The sequence below is a fragment of the Plectrocnemia conspersa genome, unplaced genomic scaffold (assembly GCF_051122295.1).
Source record: "Plectrocnemia conspersa isolate PC_06_02 unplaced genomic scaffold, ASM5112229v1 ptg000004l, whole genome shotgun sequence".
In the NCBI taxonomy this organism is placed as follows: domain Eukaryota; kingdom Metazoa; phylum Arthropoda; class Insecta; order Trichoptera; family Polycentropodidae; genus Plectrocnemia; species Plectrocnemia conspersa.
The window spans coordinates 6,500,599-6,514,531 of NW_028277168.1; the positions used below are offsets into that span (position 1 = coordinate 6,500,599).

A 13,933-nucleotide genomic window follows, 5' to 3' on the forward strand; every position below is an offset into this window, starting at 1 on the left:
GCGTGCAATTGCATGCTTTCTCGTTATTTGAAACGCGAATGAGCAAAAAGAAAAATATCTCACCGACCGGACCTGAATATGTGTATGTAGTATGTACTAACAATATTGAGTGAATTGCCTTTCTTTGATTTTTAATATTACATCAACAAAATTTGTATTGCATAGTTATATTTAAGGTGACCAGACATCTTTCTTTGAAGAGGATTGTCTTAATTAAACAATCTTTTTAAGCCCTTTTAACAATTTTTCGTCAAAAAAATCGGAAATGGATTCTTATCTATTGCGGTAATCTGTCTTACTTTATCCTCTGAAGATAAAAATTTCCAAGATGAATTTTTTACAAAAATTATGACCTTTTTATTTGAGTTCCTGTGGCAATAATGCTCTTTTTACTTGTAGTGTTACCCTTAAATATTTTTAAAATCTGGCCTTCGTATTATTTTTATTATTAGCTTCTAATAAAATCTTAGGAAGCAAATCGTGAAAAATATACATTTATAATATAAATAATAATGTTTATTTCACTGCTCAAATTTATTATTGTTAAGGCCAAAATTTAGAGCAGCATTTGTTGTGATTTGTGACAGCTGAGGACGATAGGATGTCTCACGTTGTAAAAATCGGTATTATTACATTAAAAAATCATTTGTATTGCTTTAAACAATTTATTACATGTATTTATTTTAGTTACTATTATTCAATTAAAATTTGACATTTTCTCCTGTATAATTATTATGTAGAATCAGGCATACTAAACAATGATGGAACATTTCAATATATCAGCAACATTGAATGTAAATATGAGGTAAATTTAATAACTAAATCCTTATAATTATAAAATTGAATAACAATAAAAATTATTTTTCAATAGTACGATGAAGACAGCCTGGAATATGACCAGATCAAAGAACACTATGTAGACATAGTAGATAACAACATTGATATAGGTTAGAAATATTTATATAAATGTATTTATATTGTTGAAATCCGTGGGCTCTCGCGCCTGCGTCGGGACTCATGCGCAGTAAAGGGCCAATCGGTCGCCACGCTCGGGTGTAGTGCTATCGCTCTTCAGAAATGGTGCCCTGTTAACTGAATTCGCGTGTTTTCATTTTTTTTATTAATGCTCGTACATCAGGGTGGATGACCGTCACACTGGCTCCCGTTTCGACGGTTATCGCACAACGCACGCCTCCGATCTTCCCGTTTGCGATAATGGCTACGTCCTCTTGAACATAACCTCTACCGATCTTCGCGGGCGGCGTTGTGTACTCCGCTGTTGCCCCTGTCAACGCGGACACTCCTCGTTTCCCGAACCGAGTTCCGGTTCGGCTACTGCTCGGGTCCTCTGCGTTTCGTGGCGACTAGGACCCCCGCGTCTTCCTTGTCCTCACCTTACATGATCTCCTCGCCGCGGTATAATTTGGTTCGGCGTGAATTTGCTTCGCGGCGTGAAAACTTCTCGCGGGGCCGCCTGCTGGCGTGCACGGCTTGCCTCTATTGACATGTGCACTCGTTGCACAATAGTGATGACATCTTGCAACGGCGTGTCGCTTCCGGCCCTGTACGCCGCCGTCTCCATGTCCGGGTCAGAGATCCCTGCCGTAAAATAAAAGACGCTTAGCCTGTTAAGCGCCTTCTCGTCCATCTCGGAGAATAGTCGTCAAACCATCTTTTCCAGCTCGGCCGCAAACTCTGCTAACATTTCTGACTTCCGCCATTTCCTGGTCGTAAGCTGATTGAATATTTGGAAGTCGGATGTGCGATCTCCGAACCTCTGCTCCAAAGCTTTCGTCAGTGATGACCACTCCTGTTTCACCTTCGGCTGAAGAGTCAGCACAAAATCTAGCGCCTCCTCTCTCAGAGACGCGCACAGTGTTCGAGCAGACGGCTCGGTCTCGTTCAACTCGGCCGCGAAGGTGAATCGGCTTATAAACGCTTCCCAGCGTCCGCTCTGGAATGTCGGATATTGCACGAAGCTCCTCTGTTCCTCAGCCTCGACGAGGGAGTGGCGTTCAGCGATGGCGTCCAACTCCGACTCCACGATTCCTCCGCGATTTCTCGGCATCTTGATGCAACACTTCTGACACCAGTGTTACGTGAGCCTGTGTGGGGTCGTTACATCAGAGCCTTTGGAAAAATGAAAACACGCGAATTCAGTTAACAGGGCACCATTTCTGAGGAGCGATAGCACTACACCCGAGCGTGGCGACCGATAGGCACTTTACTGCCAATCTGCGCGTGAGTCCCGACGCAGGCGCGAGAGCCCGCGGATTGCAACAATATCATATGTAAAACATGTTCTATTTTTTTCAGAAAATCACGACATTAAAGATATACTTGGTACTAATAATGATTTATCTCACCAACGTAGGAATGATTTTATTAAAGCAAAGGTAGCATTTGAATCGAGTCATTACCAAAATTAATCATTACTTATTTGAATTTATTGATTTTTTAGAAACAAGAAAGAAAAAAATGTTTAATACCTTCAAGTGATATACGCCATTGTAAGAAATCTGAGGATTATACTCAACAATTTATAGATTCGCAGGATTGTGAAACATGTGGAAAAGTATTTAAAACTAAACGTCACCTTGTACAACATATGCAAACTCACAGAATCTCCTGTGATTTTCAATGTAGCAAATGTGAAAAAGCATTTAGAACTCAAAGCGCCCTTTCAAAGCACAAGATAATTCATAGGGACTCCTCTGATTTTAAATGCAACAAATGTGGAAAAGCATTTAAAACTAAAAGCAGACTTTCAACGCACATAAATGTTCATAGTAATTCTTATGACTTTGAGTGTGACAATTGTGGAAGAGCGTTTAAAAGTAGAAATGAAATTTCAGGGCATATGGTTATCCACAGTGATTCTTATAAATTTGATTGTTTTATATGTGGAAAAGCATTCAAGACTAGACATAACCTTTATCGACATAAGAGTATTCATGGCGATTCTTATTATTTTGAATGTAGCGATTGTGGAAAAGCATTTAAAACTAGATATCAAATTTTAAGGCATGTGCATATTCATATGAATTCTTTCAACCATGAATGTCTTAAATGTGGAAAAACGTTTAAGGCTCGAAACAATCTTTCATTACATATGAATTCTCATAAAAAAACCTGGGAATTTGTATGCAGAATATGTGGAAAGGCATTTAAAACTAAAAATAACCTTTCAGGGCATATAAAAATTCATAATGAATTTTATAGTTTTAAGTGTAGTGAATGTGACAAAAAATTTAAAACAAAAGCTAACCTTTTACGTCATATGAAAATTCATAGAGGCTCTCTCGATTTTCATTGTATCAACTGTAGTAAAGCATTCAAAACCAAAGGTTCCTTGACGCAGCATATGCAATTTCATAATGATTTTTTTCAATTTGAATGTGATAAATGTAATAAAGCATTCAAAACTCGGAATGAACTTTCAAGACACATAAAGTGTGTTCACAGTAATTTGTATAATTTTGAATGTAACATATGTGGAAAAGCATTTAAAATGAAATATAACCTCACACGTCATATGCCTATTCATTTAAAATGATTTCTGCGTATTTTATATTTTAATTCATAAATAAATAAAAAATATTTTGAAGTTAGTCACCAGTTAAAATACAATCAGTAGTCGTTTGGCGAGTCTTGAAAGAGTGAGTGTGGTGTGATTAAGTGTCAAGTCCTTGATACTGGTCTTTCGAAGCTTAGATGAATAGGAGAGAAGGCCAATTTATGATCAATAGCATTATTGTTTAGCTCCACCTCTAGTACTTTCTTGGTAAAAGCGTAACTTTTAGATGGCCATTTGTGGGCGACTATCCGATAATGTATTTGGTGTGCAAGGTCAAAAGTATTGCTTCTTGATGTGTGATTTGAATCTTATATAGAATCTTATACTTTTCTGTTATCGGGGATTTTTTTTTAATATTCTTTTTGGCTTACTGTATATTTTTGCAATAAAACATATCGAAAAAAGACAAGATTCGCTTGTAAGAATAAGTTTTTTGATATGAGGTAAGTTGCAGACATTAATTTTACAATAAATATACTTAATCAAACTAAACCCAAAAGAATATTAAAAAATGGCCATTGTTACAGGAAAGTACCAAAGAGGATATAAAAAGTTTTTTGTTGTGATAATTAATGGTTTTCGAAAGTACCTGATTATTCAAGTAATTGTAAGCAAACTTTTGTGTTCCAACGTTATGATTTCAGTTCTGTTTTGTTTGGCGAGATCTTTGTTAAATAATTGTAACCACATTTGACAGCAATCGGGACCCAAAATCTTACATACATACAGTTATAAATGTTTTTGATCGCTATAACTTATTTAAAAAAAGTGTAATTAAAAGAAAAATGTTTCTGCTTTATATATTTATAAATATTTAATTATCAAATAAATAATTTATCAATGAATGTTTTCATATTTTCTTATTGTACAATGTGCGTTAGTTACCACTCGAGTAATATTGATCAAACAACAAATGCTGGAGCTTTGTGTCATATCTGTAGTAACATAAGTTGCGCCTTGTTTCTGTAATAGCACTGTATAATAATAATTTTAAAATGGATTTAATGGAGATTAATATATCAGTACTGTGTTTGGGACCTCCAAACACTGGAAAAACAATGCTTCTGAAAAAATTGCAAAAAATTGAAATCATCGATAATACGTACAGTTCAGTTCCAACAATAGGTACAAATATATTTAGAATCTATATGCCTGAAAAGGGTAAAAATAAATATTTGTATATTAGGGAAGTCGGCGGAGAGATGTCTCCTTTGTGGAGACATTATTTTGATAATATTAAAAAAGTGATATTCGTTGTGGATACGTCAAATCTATGTCAGATATCCGCAGCTGGAGTACTGCTATATACTTTGTTGGCAGAACCGAAATTGAAGCAATGCAAGGTATAAATAAAATTATTTTGCTTAAATATGAATTTATTTATAATATTTTTTGTAGTTTTTATTGGTACTCACGAAAATGGATGTTGCTTACCGACAAATGCGAAACGAAGCATTGCTGATGTTACAATTGAAACGTTTACAGAAGGAAGTCAAGCAAAACATTACAATTTTAGAGACGTCTGCAATTGACGGTGAAGGTGTTGAAAAATTATACGAATGGGTCACTGGGATAAAGAAAGTAGAAATGCTGTACTAGGATAATCAATAAAACTTCAGTTGTATATATTATTACTGATTGACTGTTTTTATTTCTAAACATATTACGATTATAAGCAAAAGATAAATATGTGCAAAATGTAATGCGATTTAAGATTATTTCAAATTGACACAGCTTGATAGCTTTTTATATTCTTTTCGACATCAGTCTTTACATTTTAATTATATAAATCAACTATATTTTTGACAATCAATACTTGTAGCACCGTCAATAAAACATATTTATGTCTGGTTTGCTATCATAGTGTTTCTTAGAAGCTAAGTCGTTTATATACTTACATATTTATATGTTAGGCTCGTTTAACATTCACTCGAGTTTATATAATACAATCATGTTAGAACCTAAATCGACGTCATTAAGCAAAGCTTGAGGATATCTATTGTTTTTTTTATAAATTTAATCATTTATGTATATAATAATAATCTTTATTGAAGACATGTTTAATATATCATAATAAACAATAATGTATATCTTAAATTTTGATATGTTTAATTTGTTACATACTTTCCAATGGTTTTATCTTCACATCTTTGGATCGAAATTTACACACATTTTTAAAATATAGTTTTATACACTTATAGCTTATTTACAAAATGCATACATATGAATATACAATCATTTTTAAAATACTTTTTTTAAGGAAAAGAGATCATTTTGTCATTTAATATTATGTGTTACATATTTTAATATAAATTTATGCACGTACAAAATGAAATATGTATAGAAAGGAACTAGATACAATTAGGTAATACACAAAAATAAATACTTCATTGATTGGCATTGTTATTTTTAAGAAAAAGCGTGCATTAAAAAATTAAGTGATTCAAAAGGCAAAATTCTATCAAAAAGTCAATTTAGATAAAATATTAATATTGGAAAAAAGTATTTTAGTACTAGTTTTTTTACGACATTGCGACATTTTTTCGAAGAAGCCTGTCGGATTTTAAAACTAAAATTCCCATTTGTGTTCTGATATTTATAATAATATCATACAACTAAAATTTTCGACATATTAGTGAAAAAAATGTTTTATAAATTGTATGATTTCCCACATTGCTTCGTCTCTAGATTTATTATAATTTTTTTGTATAGGCTAAAAATATTTTTGTTTAGAAATCACGTGCTGTAAATGTAAATGTATTCCCGTTTACTCAACGTTTAAACCTATATTCAGAGACGAACACCGACGAGCTTCTTCCAGAATGTGTCGCACGTTATATGAATACTAATGAATTTTGTCAGACTGTACCGAATTTCGATCGCTTTCGGATAAGCATAATAATCGGAGTAGTATCGTTTATTTGATGCATTATATGTTTTGAGTCAACAAAATGGAGCTTGTTAAGAATTATGGGCTTTTTGATGAAAGAGTTTTATCGTAAGCAAGGAACATTTAACAAAAATATCGTAAAATAACAACGAGAGAGTTAGGGGGCCGTGACGTAGTGGAACTTGATTTTGAACTCATTGAGATTTCAGGATATAAATAAAATCAAGATATATTTATGTGAGTCGGTTGAATAATCTAGCGAGATCACCTAAATCCCATAATTGATACTGAATTTCAGGTACCACAAAGCAACAGTAGATGTCTCACTAACTACATTTCAGAACAACATTGTCATTTAGCCATTTCTACTAATCGATACGCTAGTTAAAAGTCGTGTAAAAAATAAATGTAAAGCTTCGTCCAATTAGTTTCAAGTTTTTTTGGCATACATGCTATAACTACAGGTATGTACAAAATTTTTAATAATTATATTTTCCATGTTCATCAAAGAACTTTTATTTTCAGAAAAAAATAAAAACTAAATAAATCTAATAGGTAGGATTACAAAGTTAACAATACTAATATTGACTGAATTCAATTAAAAATAAAATACACTATTTGTATCTATTCTGAAAATATAAACTAGATAAAATAATTTGTAAATATTGTGAAGTCAATATATCATTTGAAGAACAATTAGTAAAAGACAATATTTAAATACATAATAATTTATCTTTCTTCTTTAATTGATTTACTACTACCACATTAGATATGTAGTAAAATACTTTTAATCAATTTATGTGAAATATTATTTTGTGTATGTATATATTTTTAATGGATTTTATTTTTGCTATTTTCGGGACCACCCATAATCGTTGCAAGTATTGTTAAATATAAACCAATAGAATTGTGATTATTAGGAAAAGTTGTTATCGGTTACCAAACAAAATAACAGTTATGCATATTCATGCGAATCTAAATCAAAATGAGTTCAAGAGGAAAACAAAAAACTGGTGTAAAACATAGCATTTTAGAGGATAACTAGTGTTGCCAAATGTACGAAATTTTGAATCTACTGGTGACGCTATTACATGCGCTGAATAAAATATGTAATAAACAAATTTGATTCCGTCACGAACAAAGAGTCTGGTTCCACCCTGAATCATTTACATTGGAGAGGTTTGAGAACTGGAAGGTAATATGGAGTTCTTTTTTCATCTTTCAAAACACAGCATACTATTACTTCCTTCAAACACTTTAGTCAGAGACTTAATCCGGAGCTACTTCTTTACTTCTTACTTTGAATAACGAGACGATGTTTGGAAGCACAAGAAAAGCAGCCGCTTTTTAGTCACACACAATTTACAAGAGTTCAACTCGATCTTCAATACGACGGGAACATACATTTTTATGTAAAAATGGGTGTTTAAAAGTTTTGAACTGAATAAGTAATATTTTTTTCTGGTTTAAATTGAGATACTTTTTGATTAACCTGTATTAGATTTTAACGAAAGAATACAATAACATAAAAAGTATTAGCTCTGCATATTATTATGAAAATAGAAAAATATATTTTATTAGAAAATAGAGCACGAACTTCGTCCTCGAATTATACACTTGTTTATTAAACCTAAAATTATAATATCTTTGGGTAACGATTATGCATATTTCAATATTTTTTATACATACTTATGTAAATGTTACATTTGGTTTACATTTAAATGCCAATCCTTTAAGTTTACATTCCAAATAATATTTGTTTAATCTGTCTGGACTAGACATACATAGATACTATCAAATTTTGTTAGGTAAGCATAGATTTATAACGCAATTGTTTTATGTATCTCGCAATTGGCAAACAATAGCGTGAGTTTGATTCTGAAATTTTGTTTGAATGTTATCTATTTAATATCTATATGGCTGTTATCACATTGCTCAAGCATAACTCTGAGCTTGATCCAAAGATATCCCAGCCAGTTTATTTCCCTTCTCGACCCAGTTTCTGAGTCTGCCTCTCAGCTCCTCTAAACTTTTCGATTTGGCTTTATTTATTCGTTTATATTTAACGTCTTTCGGTTTGGTGACGCTGCGGTGATTCGACATAACTCTATTGTAAGTCGTCACTTGATTGCCTTTTTTCTCGTCTAGAATAGAGCCGCCGTCTAAGATGTGGCTATCGGATAAATTATCGTCCGAAGACGCCAAGTTCGATATTTGCCTCTTGGGAACGTAGCTGTAAGCCCACATCTGCTGATTTAAGCCTTCCTCGTAGTCTATAGTCTTCTTGTCGATCATCTCTGTACCCAGACACGCTTTCATATAATCACCGGCCAATTTCTCGCTTCGCATCTTGAAATTTTCTCTTCTATTCTGCGCCAGGCTGATGGCCGCCGCGTCTTCTTTATCGGCAGCTTCTTTGATGTCCTTCTCGGTGCTATTCTGTGCGCTCAGCTTATTCGATCCGCCGTCTCCGTCGGGTTCCTCCTCCACGCTGTATACCGTTTCTAAAATCTCAGGCCTCCTTAAGAAACCGTTAGACCTCCGAACGGACGTATACTTCAGATTTGGATCTATAGCGTCCGATATGGACCGCACGACCGTCACCGAGTCTGTGCTCGAAGATCTAAATCTGGGCATGATGTGAGACATGCTATAGTCAGTGTCCACGTCCTCCATTATAACAGCCGAGTCTGAGTCGTTCAACGAATCAAAATCGGCGACTAGATTCGTCTCGTTGATGAGATCTCTATAATCAACTATGGGGTGAGTCGGCTCCAAACCATGGTCTAGTAATTTGTTATTCAGAGACTCGATCATCCTTTGTTGTCTCAAAATGATGTTCTCCCTTTGCGCTAAGAGCGCAGTTATCTCCTTTTGCTTTCTAATGAGACGCGACTCGAAAAGGAGCAATTGACTCGAGAGCGATTTTAATTGGTCTACTTTTTCCTTTTGAATTCTAGAAATGTGCTCCTCTTGCATCTTATGAGCTCGACGCCATACTAAAAGCTGATGTGCTTGTGCTCTATACCGCATCCTGAGATCTCTGTAATTAAGAAAAACAATACACATTAATAATAATCAATATAGGATTAGATAAAGCTCTTGCTTAATAATTATACTTTGAAAGCTTATATATTTATTATTAATACGACATCATCGGATATTAAATCCGAATTGTCTCTTTATCCATCAAAGGTAATACGACTTTGGCAATTAATATAAATGAATCGGTTATGACTCGAAAGTCGTATTTTACGTGTGCAGACAAATTTCACAACAAACAAAGTTACCAACCGAATTGAGACGTTTGAGATAAAAGAATTAGGGGTTCAAAGCGAGCTTGTTTTATGTATCTAGTACAAATAGATGTTTGCGTTTGTAAATCTTCAGAGAAAATTATCTCTCTTTTGGATTTTAATGAGAGACAGACTTTGCGTTGATGTATTATACATAAAAAGTGTATCAGAATAATCAATATCAAACTTTATCGCTGATGCCATTCTTATATGTGATTTAAAGTTTGGCATTATAATGATAGCAGTTTGAATATATTATGTATGAAAATGGGTTGAATAAATAATGCCTTATAAATATTTATAATACCTAATAATTTTTCTGGCTTCGTCCAACGATTGTGCTTCAGGTGGCTGATCCGTGAGGGATGCAGCCATTGAAATATCCGGCTCTGTTGGACTATTCAGAGCCGATTCGCTGCGACTGAAAATAACAATACAAATACGTTAATAATAATTAAATGTGAAATTTTAATGTTCAAGTACTGTTAAGGTTTTTCTATAATTTAGTAAAACATTTCTTATTGAATATGCATTTATTATTTATTTAGCTAATACAGCTATTTTTTTTATACACAACACAAATTAAATTAATAAATACATATAAAACAGAATATATAAAATACTTGGATATTATAATTTATTTCTTAATGTACGAAGGTGTTTCTTTAAGCCATTTCTATTTTTGTGAATTGTCCTAGAAATATTATTATACAAATTCATACTTCCGTAAAATATTCCCCTGGCCGTACTCGTTTTCTTATACCTATATTTTTAGTATTAAATCTATATAAATCTTTATTTTTATTAAATACTCTCGTAGCATATTGTTTTCTAACTTATATATGAATATTAAAACATTCATCCAACCATTCCAATCTATGAATCATACTTCTAGTAAATCTATTTTTATTTGAAACTACACTCATTGTAATTTTTGCAATATCGTTTTATCTAATCTATTATGCATTGTTGCACAATAAATGAAGTGGGGCAATATACTATTATAGATTTTTTTTTGTATTTATACTTAACATTCATTTAGTTTCAGTACATTTTTTTGACCATATTTCTATAATACTTTATTCATTATTTAAGTAATATACAACTTTTTAACATTATCATCCATGCAATAAATTAAAGTGTGTTTGACAGTTTTTTATATTATATATAATACAAATAAAGAGCCGTATTTATATTTATATACAAAGCAAATTCAAATTCAGTCTGTCGTAAAATCGATTTTGATAAGTTATGCATATTTTATCATGGCATCTAATCTGAAATTTAAAATACGCTTTAGCCTCATCCAATATATTTCTCCACATCGACTTATTCTAAGCCGCGCAGTGGCAGTCACTATCGCCGATTGTTTGTTTTATAAAATAAAATTTCTGCCATACCTAATCAAGATATAGTTTTGTGAGTGGATTGAACAATCTAGCGAGAACACATAAATCCCATAATTAATTCTGGAAATTTCAGTACGATAAAGCAACAGTAGATGTCTAACTACATTTTAGAACAACATTGTCATTGGCATTAAAAATACGCTGAAGCTTCGTCCAAGATATTTCTCCACATCGACTTTCTAAGCTGCGCAGCGACAGTTACTAATGCCGAGCGTTAGTTTTAGAAAATAAAATTTGTGCAGTACTTAGTGGTATACGACTTTATTTTTATATTTTAAAATAAATTTTAAAATTAACTGTATAATTTATGAACGCTATAGTTCGGCGTAGTTCCGCTTAGTGCAAGTTTGGCTGAACTCGTTATTCCAAGTCGAAAGCGAAGTGGTGAAAGTGATAACTTCTCACTGAAGCGTCTTACTTTCTGATGGAAGTGAGTTTATTCAATAGTACGGCCGTGTTTGAGTTAATATATTCTTTGGGAATTTGAGACAGCAATTATCATATACCTCTTGTACTAACGACCTTCAAAAGTTCCATCTTGCAGCTGCACTTATTCAATGCGTGAACATAATTTGTTTGTTAAATAATCAAGCGACGTATTTGGCCCACCAACATTCGCATCTGTGATTCGCCAGAGCTGTTTCGAACTTTGTCACACATCACACATCAAAATACATGTTGTTGATTAACGAAAAAGTGGTGATAGTATTTTGTGCATTTATAAACATCTGGGATTTTAAATTAACTGAGGAGTTACCAGAATATATTTTATATGTAAGGTCTTGGTCAGATGACAGTCATGGTTTTAATGATTTAAACATATATATTAATCGATACATTTGGTACACAAAACTGAGAAGACTGCATCCTTAAAATAATATGAAAACTACAGCTAAATATAAAGTGCATGTTATTATTATTAATGATTTTAAATAAAATTTAGTTGCTAAACACAACTAATGAAAATAGCTCACGTTAAAAATATTGCGCATTGCCCAACTTTGCAAAAAGGTATCAGAGATCGACAGTTTTGTATTTGTTACGTGGCTAAAATATAAATACAGAAGCTTTTCGTGCGTTGGTGTTAAAATGGCGATGGAAAAACCGTGTACCAGTAAATTATGTATCTTTCAATGTGAAAAACAGTCCGGGTTTTTTTATACACATTGGGTACGTTGTAGGTGTAATTAAAGTTTGACTCGACGAGACGAAATCCCTTCGCTGAGGATTACCGACGTTAAAAATTCAAACGTCAATAAGGACTGATTCAGCTTCAAAATTAAATTCGAGAAAAAATATTGCGGCAAAGTAAATTCATTCGCTTATTGGATTTCGGAGTTTTCATAACAAATTTCGTAATAACGAAGAAGATAAACAAGAAATGTTGGCTTAAATTAATGTAGTATTAAAAATAAGTGGCAATATAATATAGCATGTTATAATAAAAATAGTAAAACTTTAATTGAAAAGAAAAGCGAAAGCATTTCCTCATAGTGAAATTTATATTTAACTGTTAAATAATACAAATGATATTACAGTAATTTTTATATTCTACATAAATATTAATACTAAAAAAATATGTTTTAATCTCACAATATATTTTTTATAACTAAGAGTTATTACTGGTGTTTAGTTATGTTATATATTGGGTTCAATACAATTTTATTTCCTCTTATGTGATTCAAGTATACAATTGTATTGTACCTCGTTTGCTCATTTCCAAGTGAATAGCATCAGTTGCGACCCTGTCCTATAAAATTAAGTCATGGTCTTTCAACAGGTCGTGCGTCATCCGGGATTATTCTATAATTTTATTTATGAAACTATATTTTGTAAATTATTAACGCCATCGAGAAAGTAAAAAGCTGAGATAATACTGTAAAAAAATGCTGTTTGTATTTAAAATATTTTTTAAGAAATCATAATTCTTTACTTCTATATCTTAGGAAATACAATCGCTATATTTACTGTTTAAATAACCTTGTACATGCGTACTTGTTGCACCTGAATCGCATACATGTATATATGTTTTGGTGTGAGGTATTGGTATAGTTACAGTTTTGCTATAATATCTAATATAATTAAACAGATTGCCATCGAGAGAAGTGAAGTGATACAGCTCGTTTATTATAAACTAATTACAATACAGCAAATAGTATTTGATTAATATGTAGTTATGATAACTCAACAGTCAAGCGTTATGTATGAAGTTAACAGTTTGACATTTAAAACACATCTGTGTTTGCCACTCAAACACAGGTAAAGTGCCTCAGTGCTTCCAATAAATATATCAACGCTCAAGTGTCTAAAAGCGGATTTTGCCTGAACGATAACGATCGCTCTTGATATAACACGTGTACAAAAAAAAGTTTTGCAACCTCTGGTTACAGATTTTACACATGTGCGAACAAAAAGAGATACACAATCGATATAGCTGGAGAGCGGTTGTTTTTGTTGCACTTAACATGGGCAAGGACATGCGGTCAAGGATTAAACTGGGTATCTGTTTATAGATATACATACATTTTAGATAAACACACACCTATTTATACACTTATTTAATTAGAAATGTAATTATACATATCTACTGTATATCGTTATGTCGCCTTGCGGTCGATTTGCTAACTGTTTATAATTATTTACGGGTTTGTTTGTTTATTCGAGAGATGTATCTGAAACTTTATTTAATTAACCGAAGATATGTTTTGCCAGAGCAATATACCGTCTTCTAATTAGAACTTTTCCATTAAGAAACAGATAG

At 32.5% G+C, this 13,933-nt stretch overlaps 3 protein-coding genes across 6 annotated transcripts in view; 2 read left to right on the forward strand and 1 right to left on the reverse strand.

Annotated features, from left to right (window-relative positions):
* Positions 1-551: 551 nt before the first annotated feature.
* On the forward strand, positions 552-4,422 carry LOC148235743 (uncharacterized). Of its 4 annotated transcripts, none has more exons than XM_088184350.1 (5): positions 552-623; positions 741-805; positions 872-947; positions 2,317-2,396; positions 2,462-4,422. In XM_088184350.1, the coding sequence occupies exons 1-5, from the start codon at positions 602-604 to the stop codon at positions 3,554-3,556; spliced, it is 1,338 nt and encodes a 445-aa protein (XP_088040476.1). In that variant the 5' UTR covers positions 552-601; the 3' UTR covers positions 3,557-4,422. The 4 variants fall into 4 exon arrangements, with proteins under 4 accessions (XP_088040476.1, XP_088040477.1, XP_088040478.1 ...); XM_088184351.1 differs by having other exon boundaries at positions 566-623; positions 688-794; XM_088184352.1 differs by having other exon boundaries at positions 574-623; positions 741-794.
* Positions 4,423-4,434: 12 nt separating this feature from the next.
* Positions 4,435-5,213, forward strand: LOC148235744 (ADP-ribosylation factor-like protein 16). The gene is made up of 2 exons (XM_088184357.1): positions 4,435-4,920; positions 4,976-5,213. The coding sequence occupies exons 1-2, from the start codon at positions 4,573-4,575 to the stop codon at positions 5,174-5,176; spliced, it is 549 nt and encodes a 182-aa protein (XP_088040483.1). The 5' UTR covers positions 4,435-4,572; the 3' UTR covers positions 5,177-5,213.
* A 2,093-nt stretch (positions 5,214-7,306) lies between these two features.
* LOC148235745 (uncharacterized) overlaps positions 7,307-13,933 on the reverse strand; it is a 129,646-nt gene continuing 123,019 nt past the window's right edge. The window contains exons 3-4 of the mRNA XM_088184356.1: positions 10,071-10,184; positions 7,307-9,510 (exon numbers count right to left, since the gene is read on the reverse strand). Of these exons, the coding sequence (XP_088040482.1) occupies positions 8,403-9,510; positions 10,071-10,184 (1,222 nt within the window). The 3' untranslated portion in view covers positions 7,307-8,402. The remainder of the gene's footprint in view (positions 9,511-10,070; positions 10,185-13,933) is intronic.